At 42.9% G+C, this 25740-nt stretch overlaps 3 protein-coding genes across 7 annotated transcripts in view; 1 reads left to right on the top strand and 2 right to left on the bottom strand.

The window, feature by feature from the left end:
• LOC139388747 (formin-binding protein 1-like) overlaps positions 1–7299 on the bottom strand; it is a 103228-nt gene extending 95929 nt beyond the window's left edge. For 3 of the 5 annotated variants that reach the window (XM_071135645.1, XM_071135646.1, XM_071135640.1), the window contains exon 1: positions 7026–7299. In XM_071135645.1, coding sequence (XP_070991746.1) covers positions 7026–7049 — 24 coding nt within the window. In that variant the 5' untranslated portion in view covers positions 7050–7299. The remainder of the gene's footprint in view (positions 1–7025) is intronic. The other 2 variants (XM_071135647.1, XM_071135648.1) reach the window with 2 other exon arrangements.
• Positions 7300–11186: 3887 nt separating this feature from the next.
• LOC139387841 (RNA exonuclease 4-like) lies at positions 11187–16207 on the top strand. The gene is made up of 8 exons (XM_071134121.1): positions 11187–13449; positions 13603–13958; positions 14233–14385; positions 14671–14864; positions 15006–15094; positions 15192–15266; positions 15377–15451; positions 15560–16207. Exons 1-8 carry the CDS (start codon positions 13237–13239, stop codon positions 15701–15703), a joined length of 1299 nt encoding a protein of 432 aa, XP_070990222.1. The 5' UTR covers positions 11187–13236; the 3' UTR covers positions 15704–16207.
• Positions 16141–25380, bottom strand: LOC139387843 (calcium channel flower homolog). The gene is made up of 5 exons (XM_071134122.1): positions 24790–25380; positions 21289–21361; positions 21051–21176; positions 20567–20674; positions 16141–17995 (listed from the first exon to the last, which is right to left on the bottom strand). The coding sequence occupies exons 1-5, from the start codon at positions 24893–24895 to the stop codon at positions 17908–17910; spliced, it is 501 nt and encodes a 166-aa protein (XP_070990223.1). The 5' UTR covers positions 24896–25380; the 3' UTR covers positions 16141–17907.
• Between the last annotated feature and the right edge of the window lie 360 nt (positions 25381–25740).

Here is a 25740-nt window from a genome sequence, read left to right as displayed (position 1 = left end):
TCGAACCTGTCAGCTAAACATGCAGCTATTAAGGGCCAAGACTGGCACAGAAATGTGTTCAATTTCTTGTTGTGGAGTTGTGGTTGAGCCAACCAAAAAAACTCACTTTCAGTTGCTGCTCTCTGAGCAGTGTCGCCCTCCCTGATTCCATCGGCCGGTCAATGAGAGAGTGAGAGCTGCCTCAATGTGTGTATGGGAATGTGTGGGAATAATGTGGGAATAAGTGAGAGTATCTACAGCGTCAGTGAAACGTTTGGACACACCTACTCAAAGCTGTCATTAAGGCAAAGGGTGGCTACTTTGAAGAATCTACAACACTTTTTTGGTTACTGCGTGATTCCATATGTGATATTTCGTCGTTTTGAGGTCTTCGCTATTATTCGACAATGTAGAAAATAGTACAAATAGTTCAGACTTTTGACTGGTACTGTATGTCTGTGTGTGTTTGTCTGTCTCCTTCTCATGCTAACCCTGGCCAAACTCCTATGAGAAGTGAAAAACTAAACGGAGTGTTGAACTTGTTAAAGTAATAACCCCGAAAACGTTCTTCCCTTTCAGAGCCAGGATTTGAGCAGTGTACTGTGTAGTATGTGTACGGTCTACTTGCTATGATCCCTCTAGCGTAACTGAATTAAGAGCTTTATTAAGATTATAGGAACGTAAATGATTAGGCTTCCGTCTGTCATGGAATGTTGCCATGCTGAGTGGCGATCCGTCGCTCGGGGCAGGTGGAGCAGAGCTCCGACCTGAAGATCACTGATGTCAGGATTCAACCTTGTTCCCAGTTGTCGTGAAAGCAGCATACATCCAGAGAATGCCAGACTTTGATGACACCGTTTTATGACCAAATTTGCCCACAAGAAGGACCGCCGCGCCACCTTCCTGTTCAAGTGAGCACAGCATAATAGTGATTCCAAAAATGTCTTGCATGCTGCTGTATAAATGATGTAATATGCCAGGGAGATATGCACACTGTAGCTAAGAAAGTAATACTGAGTGTATGTTGTGTAGTAAGCTGTTAGTAGCCCATGTGCCTCACCCTAATAATTTTGTCCCTTTCCCCTTCATAACTTAGCCTACTGTTCTGACTTGGTGGTGCACATGTAGCCTATAGCCTGTTTTAGATAAATGTTATGGGTAGTTTCATCATAGTGCTTGATGGTTTTTGCGACTGCACTGAAATGTTCCAAATTGACTGACCTTTATGTCTTAAAGTAATGCTGGACTGTCGTTTCCCTTTGCTTATTTGACCTATTCTTGACATAATATGGACTTGGTCTTTTACCAAATAGGGCCATCTTCCGTATACCCACCCCTACCTTGTCACAACACAACTGATTGGCTCGAACGCATTACGAAGGAAAGAAATTCCACAAATTAACTTTTAACAAGGCACACCTGTTAATTGAAATGCATTCCAGGTGACTACCTCATGAAGTTGGTTGAGAAAATGCCAAGAGTGTGCAAAGCCATCATCAAGGCAAAGGGTGGCTACTTTGAAGAACCTCAAATATAAAATATATTGTGATTTGTTAAACACTTTTTTTGGTTACTACATGATTCCATCTTTGTTATTTCATAGTTTTGAGGTCTTCGCTATTATTCTACAATGTAGAAAATAGTAAATAAAATAAAATAATGCATATAGATCAGAGTGGCAGCAAGTATCAAACCTTTAATGGTTGAGTGTTTAGCCATGTCCTTTTGATTGGTTTTGTCCTGCACTCACTGCCAATTTAGAAGCCTTTGTTAAGGTCTCTACAAGTGCAAGTGATATAAAACACCAACTATTAATTGGTATGCTGTAATACATAATTACATATAGTCTAAACAAAGGAAACACTCCCAGAGGCAAAGCAGAATTAGTTCAGTGAAGATCTTACACACCTACATTTAGAAATGGAGAGATTTTTATTTATTTATATTTTACCTTTATTTAACTAAGCAAGTCAGTTAAGAACACATTCTTATTTTCAATGACGGCCTAGGAACAGTGGGTTAACTGCCTGTTCAGGGGCAGAACGACAGATTTGAACCTTGTCAGCTCGGGGATTTGAACTTGCAACCTTCCAGTTACTAGTCCAACGCTCTAATCACTAGGATACCCTACCACCCCGATGGTCATGAGATGTTGTTTGGGTCCTAATATTAATGAGGTAGAACTACTACCACATATCACGTCAAATTGGTACAGCACTCTCACGAACGGGTGCAACAAGTATAGCCTCTTAGAAGGCACGCCTCCAAATGTGTTGATGAGCCACAACAATACCAAGTGTTCCAAAATTACAGTATGGTACTGTATTCTGTGGGGGTGGTACTGAATTACAGTAAATTACTGGCAGCACAATAGCCAGGAAAATACTGTAGACTTACGGGAAAATGTTTTTAGATTCAAAAATACAAAACAAAACAGTATGGTACTGTAAGGGGGCAACAAATATAGCCTCTATCAAAGTTTCATTGTAATTCTACAGCAGTGTAACTGAATGCCATTGAGCCCCCATGATGCATTGCTTTTTACAGTACTGTACTGTAATATAGAATTACAGTCGGTAACTTTAACAAACTTGCTGCAATGTGTTACAGTGTAGAGTTCAGTGCTTCTGTAGTTACAAAATGTTTTCCTGGCCCGGTCCCCACTGCGAACCAATCACGGTTCACCACCCTTGACTTTCTCCGTCAATAGCAGCATTTGTGCGCAGCAGAGCTTCAGAGAAGGAAGAGAGAGGGGGTGCTCTGTGAGACTAAAGCTGTGCATACACAAGATACTGGTTTCCTTACTTAACTTATGCAAACAAAAAAAAAGAACAATTAGCATATCTGAGGCTGATGAAATTAAGCCAGGGAAGATTTTTGCCTACACCACCGGGGTGTCCCAGAGATCTGTGGCAGCACACACCGGGGTGTCCCAGAGATCTGTGGAAGCACACAGAGAGAGAGAGAGAGAGAGAGAGACAGAGAGACAGAGAGAGAGAGAGAGAGAGAGAGGCAGGCAGGGAGAGGTCCAGTGTTCATACCTCCTGCTGTGTTACAAGAGGGACACAGACACCTCAGGAGAGACTACATGCCCTCTAGACCAGAGAATGATCCACAGAGATTAGGCCTACACATGACATATTATAGGGCCTATATTTAGTACTAGCTCCGAGAAAAGGTATTCATAACAAAAACAAAACAAACCTAGTGAACAGGTAGGAGTAATCTGCCTATTTATTTGAATGTCATTTTGTATCATCAATTATAACAATGAGGAACGACAGCTAGGCCTACTATATAAGAACACTGAATTCGGAGCTGCAAGGCCAAGAGAAAGGATTTGTTCAAAAGAACTAAGAGCCAATAGAATGCGAGTTAGATTTACCGAGTTACTTCTGAGTTCGGTCTACACTGTTCAGAACTTTCTGCTCTCTGTGTCAAGTGGAAAATGCCTGTCTGCAGGTCAATAGAAATCAGATTATTTCTGAAGTCAACCTCATGCAAGAGGAGAGAGAGAACCCGAATGGATTTTCCAATAAACTGTCTAACTGAGACTCCCTTTACCTCAGTGGAAGGCTGTGTGCAGTGTAGGAGTAGCCTATGGACGACATCACTACTAGCTGAAGGAATGCGGCCATGGACCTATTCCTTTTCATTTAGACATGACAAGATTCATCCCCAGTATCATTACGTGGGGGTAGGCGATACACTACCACAAGTGATTCTACTCATATGGAATGCAATAACTCTAAGCCTGTTATGTCAGCCCATCGGTAGCCTATTACTGGTATTATTCACTCGCAAAGGCTCGCACACGCAGACACACACACAAGTACCTCACCAAAGGTATCTGTTTGATGAGAAACATAAATAAGTTGAATGACCACATAGGCCTACAGCAACTCTTGTTGACCACAGTTGTGTGTCAAATTCTCTCTCACAACCACTCCAAAAAAAGCATTGGGGAGCTGCTGCTTTGTTACAATGAAGCCAGAGTTGAAAACAGATAGTAACTAAGAACGATTTTCAATTAAACAGAAAAGAGCAACTAACCAAAACTGTACCATTACTACCTAAATGGAACATTCTCTCTCTAACGACGGGTAACCTAACCAGATGATTTAGCCTGCAAAGAGGCTTATTCTGGTCTTTCCCTGCCTTTTCTTTTCAAGACCAGCAGAAGCATCTGAGAGCGTCACATCACAAGAAGTCTGTCCACTAGGTCTATAACTCTCTCCAGTGATGTTCTTCTCGAGTGGTTGAGAAACACGGCTTGTTAACTGTGACACTGACTTCACTTCCTGAAATATCACTTCCTCACTCTCTGTGTGTGCTCAGGCCGAAAACACCACGAGCTGAGCTTGATAAGACCCATGGGGCAACACACCATTCCATAGGCCTACAAACGTAAGTTAAGATGCACTTGAAGAGTTTCATTCCAAAACGCTATATAATCATTTTCAGAAATGCTGGTGAATTAATATTTTATTGTTTTAAAGAAATTATGAAAGAGATTGGTGTATTTTCCCCACTATCTAATCATGGCATGGGGTTGTTAAATGTTTAAAATCTATCACTTGATGGTTTAATTTCGAGAGACAAATTATAATGTTTTTGTTTTGCAAAATGCTATATATCCGCCTCACTCTCAGAGATATAAGTAGCACTGCTAGGTTTTATACAATAAAATGTAACAAATGACAAAACATTTTATAACGAAATGTACAAATAATGCATTTGTGACATCAATATTTAGAAAAAAAATGTTTTTATTCACTACAGTAGTATGAGATATGTATGTAAAACATTTATTTACATTTGACATTTCAGTCATTTAACAGACGCTCTTATCCAGTGACGTACACTAAGTGCATTCATCTTAAAATAGCTAGGTGAGACAACCACATATCACAATCAAATATACAGGATATGAACATTCCATTCTAGCTAAACAATTGACATAGTGTTTTGTATCTAAAATCTATGAATGAAAAATCCTAGAACACTAATATTTTAAACACACATGAGGGTACCCATAAGCAATCATTTCAGAAGAAAAAAAGAGCTGTGAAAAATTGGTGGATATTGCGTTTTGGAAATAAACTCTTCACTTGTTCTACAAATGACAGCATAGAGATGTCACCACAGGACAAAGGGTGAAGACAGTGCCTACCCCAATCTTAAATTGGGTTTTGCATGACAGCAAGGGACACCAAACACACTAGCAGCTTTACCACTACTAGGCTACTGTAACGGATGTGAAATGGCTAGCTAGTTAGCGGTGTTTGCGCTAAATAGCGTTTCAATCGGTGACGTCACTTGCTCTGAGACCTTGAAGCAGTGGTTCCCCTTGCTCTGCAAGGGCCGCGGCTTTTGTGGAGCAATGGGTAACGATGCTTCGTGGGTGACTGTTGTTGATGTGTGCAGAGAGTCCCTGGTTCGCGCCCGGGTATGGGCGAGGGGACGGTCTAAACTTATACTGTTACATTGGTGCCGTGACCCGGATCACTGGTTGCTGCGGAAAAGGAGGAGGTCAAAAGGGGGGTGAGTGTAACGGATGTGAAATGGCTAGCTAGTTAGCGCTAAATAGCGTTTCAATCGGTGACGTCACTTGCTCTGAGACCTTGAAGTAGTGGTTCCGGTTGCTCTGCAAGGGCCGTGGCTTTTGTGGAGCGATGGGTAACGATGCTTCGTGGGTGACTGTTGTTGATGTGTGCAGAGAGTCCCTGGTTTGGGACTCTCTGGGTTTTGTGTGTGTGGTCTGTTGTAGGCCTGTATCTTGGAATCCATCACATCTGAAGCACCTCTTCGAATATAGAATTAAGTTGCTTTCTTTTGGGCACCAAAAGCAGACAAGCTGAAATAAGTGAGAGCCTTTCTTCAAGGCTATTATACAGGGATTGATGTCTGTTGTAGGTCAACTAACTAGCTTACATTTTTCTTCAAATTCTGGTATCAGGGCACATGAGTGGGTGGATGAAATGTGGGATCATAGCTGTGGAATTTGCAGTGGTATTCAGCTCTTCCCCCTACTTCTATTTGACTTCCTCACCCTCTTCCTCCTCCTCTTTATTTAAAATAAAGTTGAACAGAGGGCAATCACACGGTTTGGTTTCGCTAAATCAAGTGAGTTTTGACGATCCAGCATTGCACAACCAGTTTTGATTATGGTGCTTGCTTGATTGTTGGTTCTATGTGTGAGACATGAGAGGAGAACTAACTGTCATACAGCCCAGTGAGTGAGTGAGTTGTGTCAGTGTCGGTTCTGAGAAACCGCAGCCCTGGTATATCCTGTTCAACTTCCAACCGTCAACTCAGACTCTCTGTTGCCAAGACAAACCATATATAGGAAATGTGTAGGCCGCTTAAATCTAAAACAAAATCCATAAGCACTGATAAGAATCCATCATATACCTGCTGCTCTTTTTTTGTTAAATATTCACACAATGTAGGCAAACTCATATTTTCAGAGTTTACAGGTACCCCACTACCACCAAGCATTCATTTACATAGAATAATGTGTAGTCCGTGTCAATATGTAGGCTATTACAATGTGTTCAGCTTTCTCATAACAAGAGAGACCAATTCATATGGTCAGGAATGGAATAGCAGTGAAATAGCCGAAGCACTGCCTGGAAACCCGAAGAAAGGGGTGTGTTTCAGATACGCATGTTAGTGTTATGTTGAATTGTGTTGAATTGGATGCATTGTGAAATAGCTCAGTGAAGATCATCATTATTATGTACAATCTACAACAGCCACATGCACAGCGGTCTGGAAAACCTAACTGCCCCAGTTAGAACTGGACATATTGACCACATCTATACAATAGCCTAGGCTACATGTCAGTCAAGGCAGGGAACATGATCAATTTGAATTCGCCTTCGTTGGAATGAGCTGATTGACTACTGGGAAAGATGGTATGGCTTTTATAGCAGTTGTTGCAATGTAGCTAATAAACATTCAGGCTTGGTTTGCAAGCAGTCTTCGGGATATTTTCTACTATTGATAGCCACTGATTGACCGTTATCTGCGCTGGTACTTACCCATAGCTCTGACCCCCAGCTCATGGTTCCAATGCGATTTCCTCGTAATAATCCACGATTCAGACGGGGTGTACCGATGGTAAACCACTGAGGCTGGTATATATATCTATATCTTTTTTTTTATCTTGCTTTCAGGCTGACTGTCTCTTCGTGAGCGCCCTCCGAATTTGTCCTTCCCTCCTAGTGCGTTATTTTTTTTCTTCTTCACCTCCTCATTCTGCCTTCTACAAAATGGCCAGAAGCCGCAGCATAATCTTCAAACGGAGTATGTGGTGCTGCTGTTCCGTGCCGAGGGCGGGAACAGCAATGACAGCGGCGGAGGCGCGTGCACTCAGGAAAAACGCGCGAGAGTTTACGTAGTTGTGTGTGTGTGTGTGTGTGTGTGTGTATAACTTTTGTAAATTATCTACCTCACTTGCTTTGGCAATGTTAACACATGTTTCCCATGCCAATAAAGCCCCTTGAATTGAATTGGATTGATTCGTGTGACAATTGATAATCACATTATGATATGTATTTTTACACTGCGGTGACTGCCACCGATTTGCTCCTCAACCGTCCGTGTTTTGAATTAATTAACCATGATACTCAAATGGAGTAACGCTAATAACAAATCATCCTATTAATAATGGGCCATGTCATATTATGGCCTTTATCGAAGTTCTAAAGGTTATGTCATATTTGTATCACTAGCCACTTTAAACAATTTCACTTTTATATGTTTACATACCCTACATGACTCATCTCATATGTATATACTGCACTCTATACCATCTACTGCATCTTGCCTATGCCGTCCTGTACCATCACTCATTCATATATCTTTATGTACATATTCTTCATCCCTTTACACTTGTGTGTATAAGGTAGTTGTTGTGAAATTGTTAGGTTCGATTACTCGTTGGTTATTACTGCATTGTCGGAACTAGAAGCACAAGCATTTCGCTACACTCGCATTAACATCTGCTAACCATGTGTATGTGACCAATACAATTGGATTTGATTTGATTTGATGCAAGAATACTTCAAATAGACCTACATGTATTGTCTTGTATGTTGAAGTGTGATTTGGGTGCAGTGCTCTGAAACAGGATGAATGTGATTAATCATTAAGACAACACTGCTCCCTGGTGTTAAAGTATTTTTGTGAAAAACCTTTCTATGCCATCTCCTACTGGCAGTGGTTATCGTGGTTATTGCTGGGGATCAGAAGTTATCTGTTCAGAGAGGCAGGTTGAGGGGATTTGGGGCATGGAGGTTGGGTTTGTTGTATTACTATATGGATCACACAACGTTGTTTTATTGATCTGTGTGTCAGTGTCAGCAGAGTATGCTACCTTGTAATTTAGTCGTATAAAAAAATATTATGCTAATGACGAGGAGGAAAGCAGTCCCATGCTGGACAGAGGAGTGTGGGGCAATGGTGAGGAGTAGGAACAGGGCATTTAGAGTACTGAAAAGCTTTCAACATCTGATTCAGCGTAAGCAGGCCCTGGTGAGGAGAACTATCTGTCAGGCAAAGAGGCCATGTTGGCGTCGGTTCTGTGACAACATTGGAAGGGCGACACCTCTGGGAGAAGTGTGGGGGATGATTAAGAGGATGAGTGGGGTCAGAGGGGAGTGGAATTATCCAGTGTTGACGAGTGGGAAGGATGTGGCTGTAACAGATGAGGAGTAGGCAGAGATGATGGCCAAAGCGTTTGTCCAAGGCATAGCTCTGCAAATGTGTCAGGGGAAGGGCAGAGGGGGAGAGATAGAATGAGAGAGGAACATCCTGGAGTGCTGGATAGAAGGGAGGATGTAAATAAGGTGAAAAGGGCAATCGGTAAGGCTGGGTTAACCTCACCTGGGAAAGATGAGGTGTGCTATGTTATGTTGGCCCATCTTAGTGATGAGGCACTGGATAAGGTTTTGGTGTTGTACAACACAGTGTGGGAGGAGGGGAAACTACCAGGCAGTTGGAGGGAGGCAGTAGTGGTACCAATCTGGAAGCCAGGGAAGGACCCAACGAGACCAACAAGCTATCGGCCAGTAGCTTTAACATCACATGAATGTAAGATTATGGAACGTATGATTACAGAGAGGCTAACTTAATTCCTGGAGAGCAGGGGGCTAGTATGGCCACATCAGAGAGGGTTCAGGAAGGGAAGGGGAACTATGGACCCAGTGCTCTGCTTAGAAGCAGAGGTCAGGAAGGCTCAGGTGAACAAGGAGACTGTTGTAGCTGCCTTTTTTGATGTGGAGAAGACGTCTGATATGATGTGGAAGGAGGGGTTGTTAATCAAGTTTGATGTTAATGGGGATAGAAGAAAGAATGTACAACTGGATAAAGGATTTCCTGTTTGGAAGGTCTATCCAGGTGATGGTGTGGAAGTCTCTATCAAGCAGCTACCTGGTGGATAATGGTACACCACAAGGGAGTGTGATTAGTCCTCTGTTGTTCTCAATCATGATAAATTATGTTTACTCTCAGGTACAGCCAGATGTTAGGATGTCGTTATTTGCAGATGATGGGGCCTCATGGAAGAGGGTAAGAAATGTGCCATTCATAGGCAGGAAGGTACAGGAAGCAATTGATGAGGTAGAGCGGTGGGCATTAATGTGGGGATTCAGGTTCTCTGTAGAGAAAACCCAGTGGTGGTAAATGTGATATGCTGTCTGACTAGGAAGGAGTGGGGAGCTGGTCTTTCCTCATTGAGGACCTTGTATGCTGCATTTATTCGATCTGTAATAGACTATGGCCGTATAGCGTATTAGACCTCATTGGAAAGGCTAAATGTCATACAGGGGCAAGGACTCAGAATATGTAGTGGGGCGTTTCGGATCTCCCCAGTGGCTGCACTACAGGTGGAGATGGGGGATATGGCATTGCGGATTAGGAGACAACAGCTGGCAATGCATTTTTGGGTCAACCTACAGGGACATGGGGTGTCTCATCCTGCAAAAGGGATTTTAAAGGCATGCTGGGAACATGAGCGAAAACAGAACACAAGCTTTGACTGGGTGGGTAATACCCAGGTCAAAGGAGATGGGACTGTATTGAAGGGAGTTTAGTCCCACGGTAGCTATTCCTGTAAATGCACCGTGGCTACTCCCGCCTCCAGTAGTTAATCTAGAACTGTTGGAGAGACTACAGAAAGAAAGGGAGGGTGTTGATCCATCTGATTAGTTTAAGAGGAGTCTGGATACTGTGTATCAGGATTTTGTGGCCATTTACACAGATGGTTCAAAAGATCCAATGACAGGACGTACTGGGTCAGAATTTGTCGTGCAGGAATGTGGGGTGGCAGTCAGGAAACGTATTACAGATCATCTGACTGTATATATGGCGGAGCTGATAGCCATACTGTTGGCCTTGCAGTGGGTAGAGGAAGTCAAGCCACACAGAGTAGTTATTTGCTCTGATTCATGTGCAGTGTTGATGAGTCTGCAGTCCTTTAGCTCACGTAGCAGACAATACCTGCTTTATGAGGTGATACGAACCCATTGTCGGATTAGTCAAATTTGTATACAGATAAGATTTTCTTGGGTCCCACCCCGTATGGGGTGGATGGGAACGAGACAGTTGATCTACTGGCTAAACAAGCACTTAGTAGTGGGGATGTTGAGGTTTTAGTTTCAATGAGCAAGGAAGAGACAAAAATCCTGATATGGACAGTGATGGTGCAGAGATGGCAGGAGCAGTGGAGGGCAGGCATTTTTTTCAAGTACAGAGGAAAGTCGGGGAGGGGAGGGGAGGATTGCAGGAAGGGACAGAAGAGAGGAGGGTATTTACATAAGATTAAGGCTGGGACACAGCCAGTTGAATAGACCTTAAATGTGATCGGAAAGCATCCAAGGGGAAAGTGTGAATATTGCCAGGAAACAGAGACCGTGGAGCATGTATTGCTACAGTGTGGGCAGTATCAGAGGGAAAGAGAGAGGCTGAGATCTAGTATGTGGGAGAAGGGGATACAGGAAATTAGTTTAAAGAATATATTGAGTAGAACGTCATTAGATATAGTCTCAAATAGTTTGTTATATTTTTTAAGAGAAACGGGGCTGGCAGGTATGATTTAGTTTCTCCCTGTCTCTGGCCCACACTCCAGTACAGTAGGTGGCGGTAATGCACCATAATGTTGGATGCCAATCACCGATAAACCCCACTGAAGAAGCGGACTTGCTGTATGTATTGTCTGAGCACGGTGTAGATTTGATCCATAGTTCGGGGAATGGGAAATGGTGGTGAGTAGTGCGGATGAAATGGAGGAAATTGAGAAAAAGTTGGTGAAGCAACAGCTGTGCTGGAACGCAAACAATATGGGTGTCAGTTGTGATGATTTGGACCAGGAGGATGAGGGACAAGGACTGGAATGGTCGGTAGTGGAAAGATAGGAAAATGAGAGATCATGATACAGAAAGCAGTGGAGCATCTAGTAAAGAAAGCATGAAGAGGGCCAAGGTAGGAAGCAAAAGTACTTACGTGTTGGAGTGGAAAGTGGTGATAGTGTTTGATGAGACCACAGGGCCTCACTTACACCCTATCCAACTAACTAATGCCGTAGAGAAATAGGTAGGTGAAGTGAAATTAGCTTGGTTAATGGAAATGGTAGATTGTTAATATTGTGTGGTAGCCTGGCCCCGCAATGTGTGGAAGCCATGTCCCTGGTGCTTATGCTAGATTGAGGGGAGTCATCACTGGGGTCCCAATATCTATGTCCACATATGATATTAAAGAAAATGTGAAGGGAGGCAGAGAGATTGAGCCCAAAAGGTTGATCAGTAGGAAAGAGGGTCAAAGAAGTGAAAGCTTCTGTGATGTCAGTGATGCTGAGGTTTGAGAAAGTCTTGCCGGGAAACGTACAGGTAGGATTCCTTAGTTTCAATGTTAGAGAACTTGTCCCATATGCACTGCAGTGTTTTAAATGACAAAGAATGTGACATGTTGCTGCTCAGTGTAAAGGAAAGAAAATATGTGCCAAGTGTGGAGGGGCACATGATTACGGCAAAGCAATGTGAAGGTTAAGTGCTGTAATTGTGGGGGAGAACACAGCGCAGCATTTGGTGGATGCCATGTACAGAGAGGCTAGAGAGGCTCAGAGATATAGGATCAGTCATGATGTATCGTATGCAGAGGCCGTCAAACAGTTTGGTAGAACTACAGTGCGGACTGATGGAGCTTACATGGATGTACCTGTAGTAAGTGGACCTAATGTCAGGGCTGGTGCTTCTGATGGTCCTGGCATGGTTTTGAGGCCTGTTCAGAAATCTTGTGCTCATGAATGTGCTGTGTCAAAGGACACTTTGATAATTGAATGAAATTGTCTTCATAGATTTTATTGGTAAGGTTATCAATACGACTCGGGATGTGGAAAGCAGAAATGCCAGGTAGAAGGTTATTGCGGAGACCGCAAAAGAGATATTGGGGGTAACGGATTGAAATGGTTGTTGACATGCAGAACAATCCTAAGGGTGGAGTGTTTCAGCATGATATAGATCAAGTTTAATGTGTTTGGGGAGAGTGTGGTAGAAGTCAGGGATTTATTTGTTTAAAAAAAAAAAATCATGGTAGTGCTGAATTAAGCAGATCGTGATTGATCGTACATTCCAGCACAGCATGCGGCATGCGATTGTTTGCGGACCGACATTATAGCATAGAAGAAACGAAGAAAGAACATGTTTCTAGGAACCAAGACCAACCCTCGTTTCCTGTCGGACATTCACATTTGTGACACATTGCAGAAGTACACATTTCAGCACGACGTACGGAAAAACATGTGTAGATATCTGTTTGTAAAGCATAACGAGTATGGCGAGTTTGTAAGTATTCATTAAGGTATTTGTAGAGGTGAACTATTGCGGTTCCAACCGTCAAATCATTGCTTTAGCAAATGTAATTAGCCAGCTAATTTACTAACTAATGCTTGATCTCCTGATCACATGTTAGCAAAACTAGCTAGCAAGCTAACGTCATCCAAAAAGCCAATTTACTGAGCAACAGGACGTTTGAAGTATAGTCGGCTGTCACATATTAAGTCAAACGCTAGTCGCTTAGCAATGTTTACTTTTTAGAATGAGACGTGAAGACCTAAAGTTATAATGAAAGTTCAGGCTGCCATTACACTGCAACGTGTCTTTAGCAGCTAACGTTAGCTTGCCTAACTCAAAAAATAATTCGAAGAGGAGAATTGACAGACATATTTTCGAAATCAAAGCTCATAGTCCTCGAGATATGTCTAAAGTCAAGCCAGAGAAAACGGACTCTGCTGCTTCTTCTAAAACGCCAGAACCCAGCCAGGACCAAAAGAAAAAGAAACCTGTAAAGAAAAAGTTTTTTGAACACACCAAGAAACAACCAGTGGCTAAAGATCACGGTAAAACCAATGCATTGCTTCCCCCGAAAGATGCCGAACAGTTTTCAGCCAACTGGAAAACGTTACTAGAGGTAAGGACTTGGTAATGACTTGGCTAAGTCAGAAATGTTGTGATAAATATTTTGGATAGATGATAACAGACCTGAAGGCATTGGTGCAATGTCATTATTGTCTAAAATGGGATGTTGTGATGCTATTAAAGCTCGCTCACTCTCTACTTGCAGGTGTTCAAATCCAATCCCCTGCCAGTAAAAAATAAACCAGTTCAGCAGAACTCAAAGAAGGAAGTCCCTAAGAAACCCACTAAAGACATTTCAAAGAAGGACAAGGTGGTGGAGGATAAGAAGCCTGCTAAAGACTTATCAAAGACAGTGAATGATGCCAAGCCCATGCAGGTGTACAGTAGGAAAGTAGGGAAGGACAGTGCCGTTCCCAATAAATCCCAGGTGAATGGGAAAGGTCCAGGAACATCGGGGACAGAACAGCCTAACGCCAAGAAGAAGAAACCGAACAACGCCCAGGTGGAGGGTAACACACAGATGAAGAAAATAGAGGAAGTGGAGGAAAAGAAACCCACTGAGTAAGTCCATCCAGTGTTACCAATATCGCTCATAAGCAAAACATCTGACAGGTGTGTGTGTGTATATATATAACTATTGAGATTTTGACTTCAACAACCTCTCACTGTAGTGGAAGGCATGTGCACGGTTTGTGTCCGAGTGTTCAGTCACTTCAATAGTCAGTTGTCAAACTTGCATCCAAACATAAGATCAAATTGTCACATTATTTCCACTGGCACCTCAGTGTTGGTTAATGTGTGTGGGGGTTAATACATGTAATCTTTCCTCTACTAGATCGGACATGTGGTTTGATGACGTGGACCCTGACGACATTGAGGCCACAGTGGGGACAGAGGCAGCGGATATCATGAGGAAGATGCAAGGCATTCGGAAGACAGATGCCCAGACCACAGAGAAGGCGCTGGTCAAGGACAGGGGGTTCGAGGGGTAAGTTAGAGGACACCAGCAGCTCCTAATCGTAAGGTGTATATCTGCATGTGCTCTGACAGTAGCAGCTGAGTTGGAAAAGTAGCGCTTTCTATAACAGACTATATGGCCAGATCCTGGATTAGCAGTCCTACTCTGAGACATTTTGTGGATATGGGCCCTGAGCTTACTTCACCATAAAGTACAGAGCAGAATGTTGTTGGCTGTCTTCAGTCACTTGAATGAAAAAAAAATTATGGTGTGACCAAGCCTTTTTCTCTCCCTGTTCATCATGGCACTTGTCAGCCTTACTAAGGCGGTAGCTATGGACTGTGAGATGGTGGGTGTGGGGCCAGATGGAGAGGACAGCATTGTAGCCCGAGTCTCCCTTGTCAACCAGTTTGGGAAGTGCATCTACGACAAACACGTCAAGCCCACCGAGAAGGTGACAGACTACAGGACAGCTGTTAGCGGCATCCGGCCGGAGAACATCAAAAACGGTGCCCAGCATGAGCCAACCTCAGACCTCTTTTAACACTATATTAATGTTCTTATGATGGCTTTGGAAATTTTGGACTAGATTTTCTGCGCATTGTTTTCAAATGTGACTTTTGTGTCATCAATGCTGTTATATGCTGCAGGTGAGAATGTAAAGACTGTACAGACAGAGGTGGCTGAGATCCTCCAGGGGAGAACGCTAGTGGGACACGCCATTCACAATGACCTTAAGGTACACTTCTATGATCTAACCTACACTAACTAAAACCTGACTTGACTTGAGAACATTGTCAACATTTACATAAACTTTCCATATTGAAATCTTTCAGATTTTGCTCTTGGATCACCCAAAAAAGAGAATCAGAGACACACAGAAGTATAAACCTTTCAAGAAAATTGTGAAGGTAAAGGCTGTTTTTTTTTGGGGGGGGGGGGGGGCAGGTATTATGTGTGACAGAAGGGGTTATAATAACACTATAAGAGGAATGTATGAACAGTGTAATTTTCTTTTCAGAGTGGTCGGCCCTCTCTGAAACTCCTGTGTAGAGAAATACTTAACGTCAAAGTACAGCAGGGAGAACATTCATCCGTAAATCAGCTTTTTATCAACATTTATAAAAAAAAATTAAAAAAAATTGATCACAATTATACAGTAGTCCTCTGTGAGCCATAGCCAATGTCTGAGAATGTTTTGCAGGTCCAAGACGCCCAGGCGACTATGAGATTGTACACGATGGCGAAGAAGAATTGGGAAGCAGAGATCAAGGCTAGTCATAACAACCCAGACTTAACCAAGAAGACCAAAGAACCAAGGAAGCCCAAATCAGCAAAACTCAAATGAACCTGACTGGTTCTGAAGTCTTAACTGCATCATTCTGTTATGGGACTGTGGACTAACCAGGTGGCTTGACTGAATTAATAACAAGTGTGTCTTTGGGAAGTGGATCGTTTGGTGACCCATAAGGATTGCACAAAGAAGTTTGTTCAAATGGATATTGACTTTATTCAAATCCCACTCAGCCCAAATCACTCAAATATCCTAGTGCTCCTTAAACTATGCATCGATCTTTCATTCATTGTCTGGTACATCCTCTTAAGTGTTCAGATCGGGGTTTTAAACTAATCTCTTTATCTTCTAACGTCCACAGGTTAGGTTTAGAGAAGCTGTTGCATTTGTGGGCTTTAACATTAAAAGTTTGATATCTTTAATCACATGCAGTATGTAATGTTTTTACACTTATGTGCATGGATCATGTAATAACTGGGAAAAGACGGGCATTGTTTTAAAAGGCAGAATGTTTTTATTTTTTTGTCAGATGGGGAGAGAACAATGCCATATAATAAGCAACTGAGTTTGTGGCCTCCTTTTGAAGTTCCAGTTCATCGTGACATAAATAAGCGACCAACCAAATTCAACATCAATACACAGAAGCATATGCACACACTCCTTACAGCAAACTACAGGTCAGTTATCATTTCTACTGCACGGGCAACCTGTTAACGTTTAAGATTAACGCTTCCCTTTTTTTGAGCCCATTGTTCCATAACAATATTGTGTGGCTGTATAGTGTAGGCATGAAGAACTTCTGTGCCTAGAGATCATGACAAACTAAGGATTAGTGTCCCTCCTGTATATGGGCAATAGAGACCTCTGGTTTAATGCATGAAACATGTAGTCAACCCAATTTCTAGCTCTTTCCCAGTTGCTTTCTGTGTCAGGGAAGGTAACAGTGAAGCTACATTAGACAGCTGCTAACATGCTTATGTTGCATATTAATGAACTTAAGCCTAAATAGTATTTTATATTGTATGCCTTAGTGAGATTATCGCTGGTGTTCCTTCAGTGTTTCATTCTTTTTTTTTTTTTTACAAAAGCTGGTTCATGTGGATAGTACCTTTTGCATTGGTTAAAGTGACCTGCAATAGCATGTTAGCTAGTTATCCAGTATCTAGGAAACAAAATAGGCCTACCTGAGAACTGGTTATGGGTGACCATTTCAATGAGTAACTAAATTATTTCCGATCCAGAGCTAAAGTGGGAAATAATCCCAACGGTAGCATGTTGCTGAACACATTAGTACCTGTGATCAGAGGTTGGACATAACAGTGTATATTTCACCTGACTGAGGGACAAAGGCAAATCATGGCTCTGTGTGTTACACACGAAATAGTCCCTGAATCAAGACACATTCCCTCATCAGTCCTTTAAAGCATGGTTCCATGGGGCAGATCCCACTACTGTATGTAGGGTCACAAACATTCTGAGGTGGCATAGATCAATCAGGTTCTAGAAGAGAACACCAATAGCATTTGAAAGGTTAAGAGGTGCTAAAGCAGCATAGCTATTCAACTCACATTCTTAATCGGGTTTTCTCAAAACACACGCAACATGCAGCTGTTTGATTAGATGCACATTTTTAGAATGCTGAGAAAGTAGCTCTTATACATGCACTGAAAGCTGTTATGATTCACGGTTACATCATAGTTCCGTGTCCGGGGTCCTCTGTAGGTACATTAAACCTAAACATCCATTGTATATCGCAAGTAACGGATATTAAACAAAAAGAGGACTTGTTATCTTTGGGTTTACTGGATGGAATGTATATACGTTTGGGATAACTGTCAATGGATGAATTTCCGGCGGCACGATGAGTGTAACATGATTTGGGGAAATAACTTCACAAAAACAAAGCTTTCACATTCACTATCGCCCAGGTTTCTTGAAAGGCGGATTGGCTAAGAGGGTACATAACTTTTCCTACTTGCCAAAAAGGGTAACCAGGAAAACAAAAACAGCACAGCAGCTAAACCTTTATGTTAAAATGTCATGAAAACAAAATTCACACTAAGGACCAAACAACATTAAATATATATGGAAAAATTACACCAAGTAAGACAAAGATGCAGCCATTTAGGTAAATAAATAAACTCAGTAACTGAGAGGGAGGAAAGGAGAGGAGCAGGGATGACATCATTGTCCCTTGGTTAAGGATAGTGTTGTTCCTCTGTGGGAACAGATAAAGGGATGATGGGATAGCCATCTCACTATATTGACCCGTCAGTCGTCCCGGTCATCTTCTCCTCATCCCCCTGTTTCTCATGATTCAGCCTGGCGTAACTCACCGCATCGCCCCTGAAAGATGGAGGAGAGAGAAGCAGGGAAGAAAGCATGACAAGTTAAATCTTATTTGTCACAAGCGCCGAATATGCAGTTAAGAAAATATTTACTAAATAAACTAAAGTAAAAAAAGATACAATAATAATAATGAGGCTATATACAGGGGGTACTGGATTAATGTGCTGGGGTACAGGTTAGTCAAGGTAATTTGTACATGTAGGTAGAGGAAAAGTGCCTGCATAGATGTAACAGCAGTGTAAAATCAAAGAGGGGGGTGTCAATGTAAATAGTCCGGGTGGCCATTTGATTAGTTGTTCAGCAGTCTTATGGCTTGGGGATAGAAGATGTTAAGGAGCCTTTTGGATCTAGACTTGGGGCTCCGGTACCGCTGGCCGTGCGGTAGCAGAGAGAACAGTCTATGACTTCGGTGTTTGGAGTCTTTGCTGATTTTTTTGCCTAGAATATAGGTCCTGGATGGTAGGAAACTTGGCCTCGGTGATGTACTGGGCTGTACACACTACCCTCTGTAGCGCCTTATGCTGGGAAGTTGCCATACCAGGCGATGCAGCCAGTCAGTGCAGCCGTAAAACTTTTTGAGGATCTGGGGACCCATGCCAAATCTTCTTGAGGGGGAAACGGCGTTGTCGTGTCCTCTTCACGTCTTTCTTGGTGTGTTTGGACCATGTTAGTTTGTTGGTGGTGTGGAATTTAACTCTTGACCCGCTCTGTCGATGTGAATTGCGGTGTGTTCGGCTCTCCTTTTCCTGTAGTCCATGATCATCTTCTGTGTCTTGCTCACGTTGAGGGAGAGGTTGATGTCCTGGCACCACTGCCAGGTCTCTGACCTCCTCCCTATAGGCTGTCTTTATCGTTGTCGGTAATCAGGCCTACCTCCGTTGTGTCATCAGCAAACCTAATGATGGTGTTGGAGTCGTGCGTGGCCACACAGTTGTGGGTGAACAGGGAGTACAGGAGGGGACTGAGCACCCACCCCTGAGGGGGCCCTGTGTTGAGGATCAGCATGGCAGATGTGTTGCCTATCCTTACCACCTGGCTGCGGCCCGTCAGGAAGCCCAGGATCCAGTTGAAGAGGCAGGTGTTTAGTCCCAAGGTCCTTAGATTAGTGATTGAGCTTTGAGGGCAATATGGTGTTGAACGCTGATCTGTAGTCAATGAACAGCATTCTCACATAGGTGTTCCTTTTTTCCAGGTGGGAAAGGACAGTGTAGAGTGCGATTACGTCATCTGTGGATCTGTTGGGTCGGTCTGCGAATTGGAGTGGGTCTAGGGTTTCTGGGATAATGGTGTTGATGTGAGCCATGACCAGCCTTTCAAAGCACTTCATGGCTACCGACTTGAGTGCTACGCGGCGGTAATCATTTAGGCAGGTTACCTTTGCTTTCTTGGGCACAGGGACTATGATGGTCTGCTTGGGAGTTTTTCCTAGCCACTGTGCTTCTACACCTGCATTGCTTGCTATTTGGGGTTTTAGGCTGGGTTTCTGTACAGCACTTTGATATAGCAGCTAATGTAAGAAGGGCTATATAAATACATTTGAACATGTAGGTATTACAAACTCTGTCTGGGAGAGGTTGAAAATGTCAGTGAAAACACTTGCCAGTTGGTCCGCGTATGCTCAGAGTACACGTCCTGGTAATCCATCTGGCTCCGTGGCCTTGTGAATGTTGACCTGTTTATTAAAGGTCTTGCTCACATTGGCTACGGAGTGCGTGATCACACAGTCGTCCGGAACAGCTGGTGCTCTCATGCATGCTTCATTGTTGCTTGCCTCAAAGTGAGAATAAAAGGCATTTAGCCCATCTGGTAGGCTCGCGTCACTGGGCAGCTTGCAGCTGAATTTCCCTTTGTAGTCAGTAATATTTTGCGAGCCCAGCCACATCCAACAAGCGTCAGAGCCGGTGTAGTAGGACTTCATGTTAATCCTGTATTGAAGCTTTGACTGATGGTTCATCTGAGGGCATAGCGGAATTTCTTATAAGCGTAGCGATTAGTGTCCCGCTCCTTGAAAGTGGCAGCCTATAGCTCGGTGTGGATGTTGCCTGTAATCTATGGCTTCTGGTTTGGATATGTATGTACGGTCACTATGGGGACGAAGTCGATGAACTTATTGATAAAGCCGGTGAAGTGGTATACTCCTCAGTGCCATTGGATGAATCCCAAAACATATTCCAGTCTGTGCTAGCAAAACAGAGCAGCATCCACGTCACTGGTACTTCCTGCTTTAGTTTTTGCTTGTAAGCAGGAATCGGGATAGAATTATGGTCAGATTTTCCGAAGAAAACAGGGAGATGTTGAATGTGAGATTCACAGGGTTACTTTGTCACTCAAGTGTATAAGGGGTATGAACAAAGCAGTCTCCTGTTACAAGACGTTACATTATTTTACATTTATTGAATCTTGTTACTGATTAATAACACCTGAAAATCTAAATGTTGATTGAGAAATTTGAACTGAAAGGGGAAAAAGTGCGAGAAAAAAAATTAAATCTAAAATACGTACACTATGTACACACACAGTACATTCAAACCAAAATCTTGTCACTAAGTCTAAATAGAAAAGTCATACTTTTTGCCCAGGGAGGCGAGACCATAGAGGACACCTGTAGCAAAGGCAATGGCATTCCCAAACAACGTGGTGATGGAGAAGCTCAGGAATATGGGAAACAGTGCCATCCTGGAAATAAGAGAAACAGGGATTGATTAAAGAGAATATGAAGTGTGTTTTTCAACTGTGATATAGGAAAAAGTGCCATCCTAAAAAATAAGTGTTTCCCAAACTCGGTCCCTTGGACCCCAAGGGGGGTCTTGCCCTAGAACTACACATCTGATTGAAATAATCATCAAGGTTAATTTTAATCAATTGTGTAGTGCTAGGACAAAAAACTAAATGTGCACCCCTTAAGGGTCCCAAGGAAGGAGTATGGGAAACACTGGATCACATTAAACCGGTAGTGGGTTTATCAACTGGTTAAAGGTTCATTTAAATTCTAGGCCAAGACAAATGGACAGGTGAGACCTGTGAAGCCAGCAGGTCTCAGTCCAGTTCTTACCCACAGTAGAAGAAGGCTTTCTGCCATGGCTTGAATTTGTCCGCTCTAGCCGCCACTGCATTCGCAAACTCAATGAACTGGCAGCAGAATGGCACTTCACACAGGAACAACACAAAGGCATTCAACCTTGAAACAGGAGGAGAACGTTAACACAGCGCTGGTGAATATTTTTTACACACACGAGCAAACACACAAAGGCACACACGTAAGGATCATATTGTGGAAAACTGAAACTTACACCATCCATACTCCAGCTGCGATGTTTAAGGGGTTGACAGTGACACACATCCACACTCCTGAGATGGCACATGCTTCAGTGGGAGAGAAAATTATATTACATGCAATGTTACATTTCTCATTATGCAACCAGATCAAGTACATACAGGCACAAATAGGGACACCATGAATACCAACAGACTATAATAAAAGGAGTCTTTGTTCCAAGTTAGAAAGATGATTCATACAAACTTATTCATACAAACTCAAATCAAATAAAGCTTAACTAGAAACCACAAGGGCCTGAATTTGTCATTTAAACGTGGTTTTGATACCAGGGAAACCAACACAAGAGGCTCAGCTCTTCTCTGGCAGAGAGCTATATTTGAGACAAATAGGAGGCAGATGATGGGTATTAATCAGAGTTTACAGGCCCCCTGCTAAGTTCCTACAAGGCCCCTGCTATGCACTGCCTGGTTGGCTCTGCTGGGTGCTACCAGTCCACTGTGAGCATTATTAGGGACCCAGACAATGGACAGATGGGATACTTACTCGTATTATATCCATTGTACTGTGTACACACACAAGTTGGTACAGACTTAAGTAAATTAATTCACACAGCCCACTACAGTAGCTCATCTTGTCTTTTGTACCCAACTTTGATTTTGGCAAAATTATTAACTTGTGGGGTTTGAAACCATTGAAAGATGCAGTATGCAGAAATTGCTCAAGCCATTTCCTGGTTGCTAAAATTCTAATAGTTTGCCTAATTTCAGTTTGTGACAAAACAAGCAAGTAAAGTGTAGAGAATCATTGTACCATCTAAACCGCTGTGAAATATTTTCCATAACCGACAATATTGTATTTTCAGCTGTTTGAAACTGGTGTACAAAACCGAAAATAAAAGACATGAAGCATAGAAATAGCGCACTTAAAACAGATCTACCACTTCTTAGACATGCTTTCAATGAGTGACATATCTGTAACTCCTATTTCTATGTGAATTTGGTTAGGTCACCCAAAAAGTTACATACTGCAGCATAGAAAATCTTGAAAACACGGCTCAGGATTTCTATCAGGAGAGAAACCTTACGCTACTAGTGACTGATTGATGGAATAAAAAAAATAATTGACTCCCTTTTTCTCCCCAATTTCGTGAAATCCAATTGGTAGTGACAGTCCTGTCCCATCACGGCAACTCCCCAACTCCCGAGCCATGCGTCCTCCGAAACACGACCCTGCTAAGCCGCACTGCTTTTTGACACACTGCTCGCTAAACCCGGAAGCCAGCCGCACCAATGTGCATGCGACCGGCCCCCCACAAGGAGTCGCTAGAGGGCGATGAGACAAGGACATCCCGACTAAACCCTCATGACGCTGGGCCAATTGTGCGCCGCCTCATGGGTCTCCCGGTCGCGGCCAGCTGCGACACAGTCCGGGATCAAACCCGGGTCTGTAGTGAACGCCTTATGCAGTGCCTTAGACCGCTGCACCACTCCGGAGGCTCTTGATGGAGATCTTATACTAGTGTGATTAAATGAAAAGTTATGGCACTGAATTATTTTTTTTAATCCCACAGTACCAGACGAGACCATTCAGCTAACTAGCACACTCATGCCATACAACCACAGACACCCACACACAAGAAGACACACATACATGCAGTACTCTGCAGCAGCTAACATCAGAGGAAGCATATAGGACCTATCTTGCACTCTGATTCTACATCATGCTGAATAATACAGAGCCCATTGACTATGCAACGGTCCTGCATGGGAATGTGATACAGCGGCCAATACTCCGGTATCACAGCCACAGCAAGGCAGGAAAGGGATAGGTGGGAAGGGAGGGCAGGGCTGCAATAGGCCTAATGCTGGGGAAGTGCAACATAAGCACAAACATCAACTCTGTCTGTCTCACAAAATGACTGTATAAATGAATGGACAAAGCCATTGATCATGTGTCACCATACATTCCTATGTGAAAATTTGGCTTCAATGCGCCATTGAGTTAAGTCGATTATGATGGCGTCTCATGGAGACGTAACATGTGCAGTTTGAGCTCGTCCAGGAAGTGAAGCAATTATTGGTACCTTGATTTAATTTTTTACTTATTTACATGAAAACTGACCACGAAGATTGCTATTTTTCCATTCACTATGAATAGGGGAACCTTTTTTTTTTGCTAACAATGCCTTCAGTCAGCCTTGAACTTCCGTGGCTTTAATAAGAAGGGCAGTCTTCTCCCCTGGTCCCACACAGAGTCCCTGAGGGAAGATATACTCTAGCAGACATTATAAAATAGAAGCTATCACTGAATAGATGACTTAGAAGATGTGTGCCAGTCAGGCAAGCAGACAGCCTATGATTGTGCCCATTCCCAGCCTCCTGGTGCAGTGAGGGGAAAAGGGGATACCTAGTCAGTTGCACAACTGAATGCATTTAACCCAACCACTCTGAATCAGAACATGTGACCAATGGGTTTAGCGCTGTACAAAGAGATGTGGGGGTAGAGTGGTGTGCCAGTGCTTTGTCTGGGCGGGCAGACAGGGGCTCAGTGAGGAGACTGAAGGCCTTGACTAAACACTGTAATATTTCAAAGAATGCACAACAGAGCTTCCTAAAGAGAATATAGCCTCATTATCCAACAGCACAATACTCACAATTCTGTGTGTGTGTTTCAACAATACTCGTATCACTGCCTGGTATGGCAACTGCTTAGCATCCGACCTTAAGGCGCTACAGAGGTTGGTGCATAGAGCCCAGTACATCAATGGGGCCAAGCTTCCTGCCGTTCAGGACCTATATATAAATGGTTGTCTCTACAACCGCACGGCAAGCGGTACTGGAGCGCCAAGTCTAGGACCAAAAGGCTTCTATCCCAAGCCATAAGACTGCTGAACAATTAATACAATGGCCACCCAGACTATTTACATTGACACACACCCCCCCCCCCCTGTTTTTACACTTCTGCTACTAGCTGTTTATTATCTATGCATAGTCACTTTACCCCTACCTTACAAATTACTTCGACTAACCTGTACCCCCGCACATGGACTCGTACCAGTACCCCCTGTATATAGCATCCTTATTGTTATTTTATTGTGTTACTTTTTTTTTCTTTTCATTTTTTACTTTTGTTTATTTAGTAAATTACTACTTATTGAACTGCATTGTTAGTTAAGGACTTAAGCATTTCACGGTAAGGTCTACGCCTATTGTATTGGGCGCATGTGATAAATACAACTTTATTTTATTCGATTTTTGGTCAAGAGCCATGTTAAAAAAATAAACAATAGGCTAGTATGCCAGGAATAGGTCATGAGAAAACCGTTTAAAATGCTTGCCGGTAACATGCTTCATGATCTGTCACTGTCATGAAAGGCATAGACCCATTAAAACATTTAGAGACTGTAGACGTGGAAGCAGGGTGCGCCAGGACCGATTAGAATCGGACGGTCGTGTATACAGTAAGCAGGTGCAACCACAGGAGATAAGAAAATGGATGGTTAGCGTTTACTTACATACACCGCCCAGGACCCCAGCGATTTTGCAGAGCCATCGATACCACCATGACATGCCATCATCATCGGTGACAGGTTTTGGAGCTGCTGCCTCGTCGGAGTTCATTTTGCCCCAATAAATTATTCAGTGACTTGCCTTGTCAATATAACAATGGCCATTGGCTGGGGCTCACTAGGACAACGAAAGCTAACGTTACCTGGCCAACGTCAATGATATTGCTAACAATTGACAAAAAACATATATTACGTGTTAACGATAGCTTTGATCGTGTCTCTACTCTGGCTAGCTAGATAACAATCTATGGCGGTTATCAACTGAGCATGGTTTTGTCTTCAAGATAGCTCATAGCTAGCAGACTGGTTAACTTAGACGCTAACGGTTGCCTCTGTCGCCAAAACCTGTTCGCTTGTGTCACTGCCAATGTTAACCAACTTTCCTATCCAACAAACTTGCCAGTTATCCGTTTTTCTTTCAAATTAGACAGCTACCATTATTCATTTACACCATTCAAAAATGACGATTATTACGACCTGCTCTCTCCACTGTTTCTTGTCCTGTCTTCTTCGGTGGGGTTTTTCGGCGGTTGGCATCCAACGTTATGGCGCAGTACCGCCACGTACTGTACTGGAGTGTGGGCCAGAAACGGGGAGAAACAAAATCCTACCTGCCAGCCCGGTTGTCCTTAAAAAGATATCAAAATATTCGAGACTATATCTAAGGACGTTCTACTTAATATACTCTTTAAACGAATTTCCTGTATCCCCTTCTCCCTCATACTAGATTCCAGCCTCTTTCACATATAAGAATTTATTGAACTTGCTGTGTTCCACCCTTAATCTTGTAAAAATAGCCTTGTCTCTTCTGTCCCTAAAAATAGCCTTGCCTGCCCTTAGTATCTCTATTCCACAGCTCCTGCCATCTCTGCACCATCACTGTCCATATCAGGATTT

This window comes from Oncorhynchus clarkii, chromosome 29 (genome assembly GCF_045791955.1).
Source record: "Oncorhynchus clarkii lewisi isolate Uvic-CL-2024 chromosome 29, UVic_Ocla_1.0, whole genome shotgun sequence".
Lineage (NCBI taxonomy): Eukaryota > Metazoa > Chordata > Actinopteri > Salmoniformes > Salmonidae > Oncorhynchus > Oncorhynchus clarkii.
The sequence above is the reverse complement of the archived record's forward strand: the minus strand, read 5'-3'. Positions and strand labels throughout refer to the sequence as shown.

Excerpts from the sequence above, each read along its gene's own strand:
- LOC139387841 (XM_071134121.1), top strand. The coding sequence starts at position 13,237 with ATGTCTAAAGTCAAGCCAGAGAAAACGGACTCTGCTGCTTCTTCTAAA. Across the intron at positions 13,450-13,602 it reads ACTGGAAAACGTTACTAGAG|GTGTTCAAATCCAATCCCCT; the intron begins GTAAGGACTTGG and ends CTCTACTTGCAG. Across the intron at positions 14,386-14,670 it reads AAGGACAGGGGGTTCGAGGG|CCTTACTAAGGCGGTAGCTA; the intron begins GTAAGTTAGAGG and ends GGCACTTGTCAG.
- LOC139387843 (XM_071134122.1), bottom strand. The coding sequence starts at position 24,895 with ATGAACTCCGACGAGGCAGCAGCTCCAAAACCTGTCACCGATGATGAT. Across the intron at positions 21,177-21,288 it reads GCAGCTGGAGTATGGATGGT|GTTGAATGCCTTTGTGTTGT; the intron begins GTAAGTTTCAGT and ends TCCTGTTTCAAG. Across the intron at positions 20,675-21,050 it reads AAAGCCTTCTTCTACTGTGG|GATGGCACTGTTTCCCATAT; the intron begins GTAAGAACTGGA and ends TCTTATTTCCAG.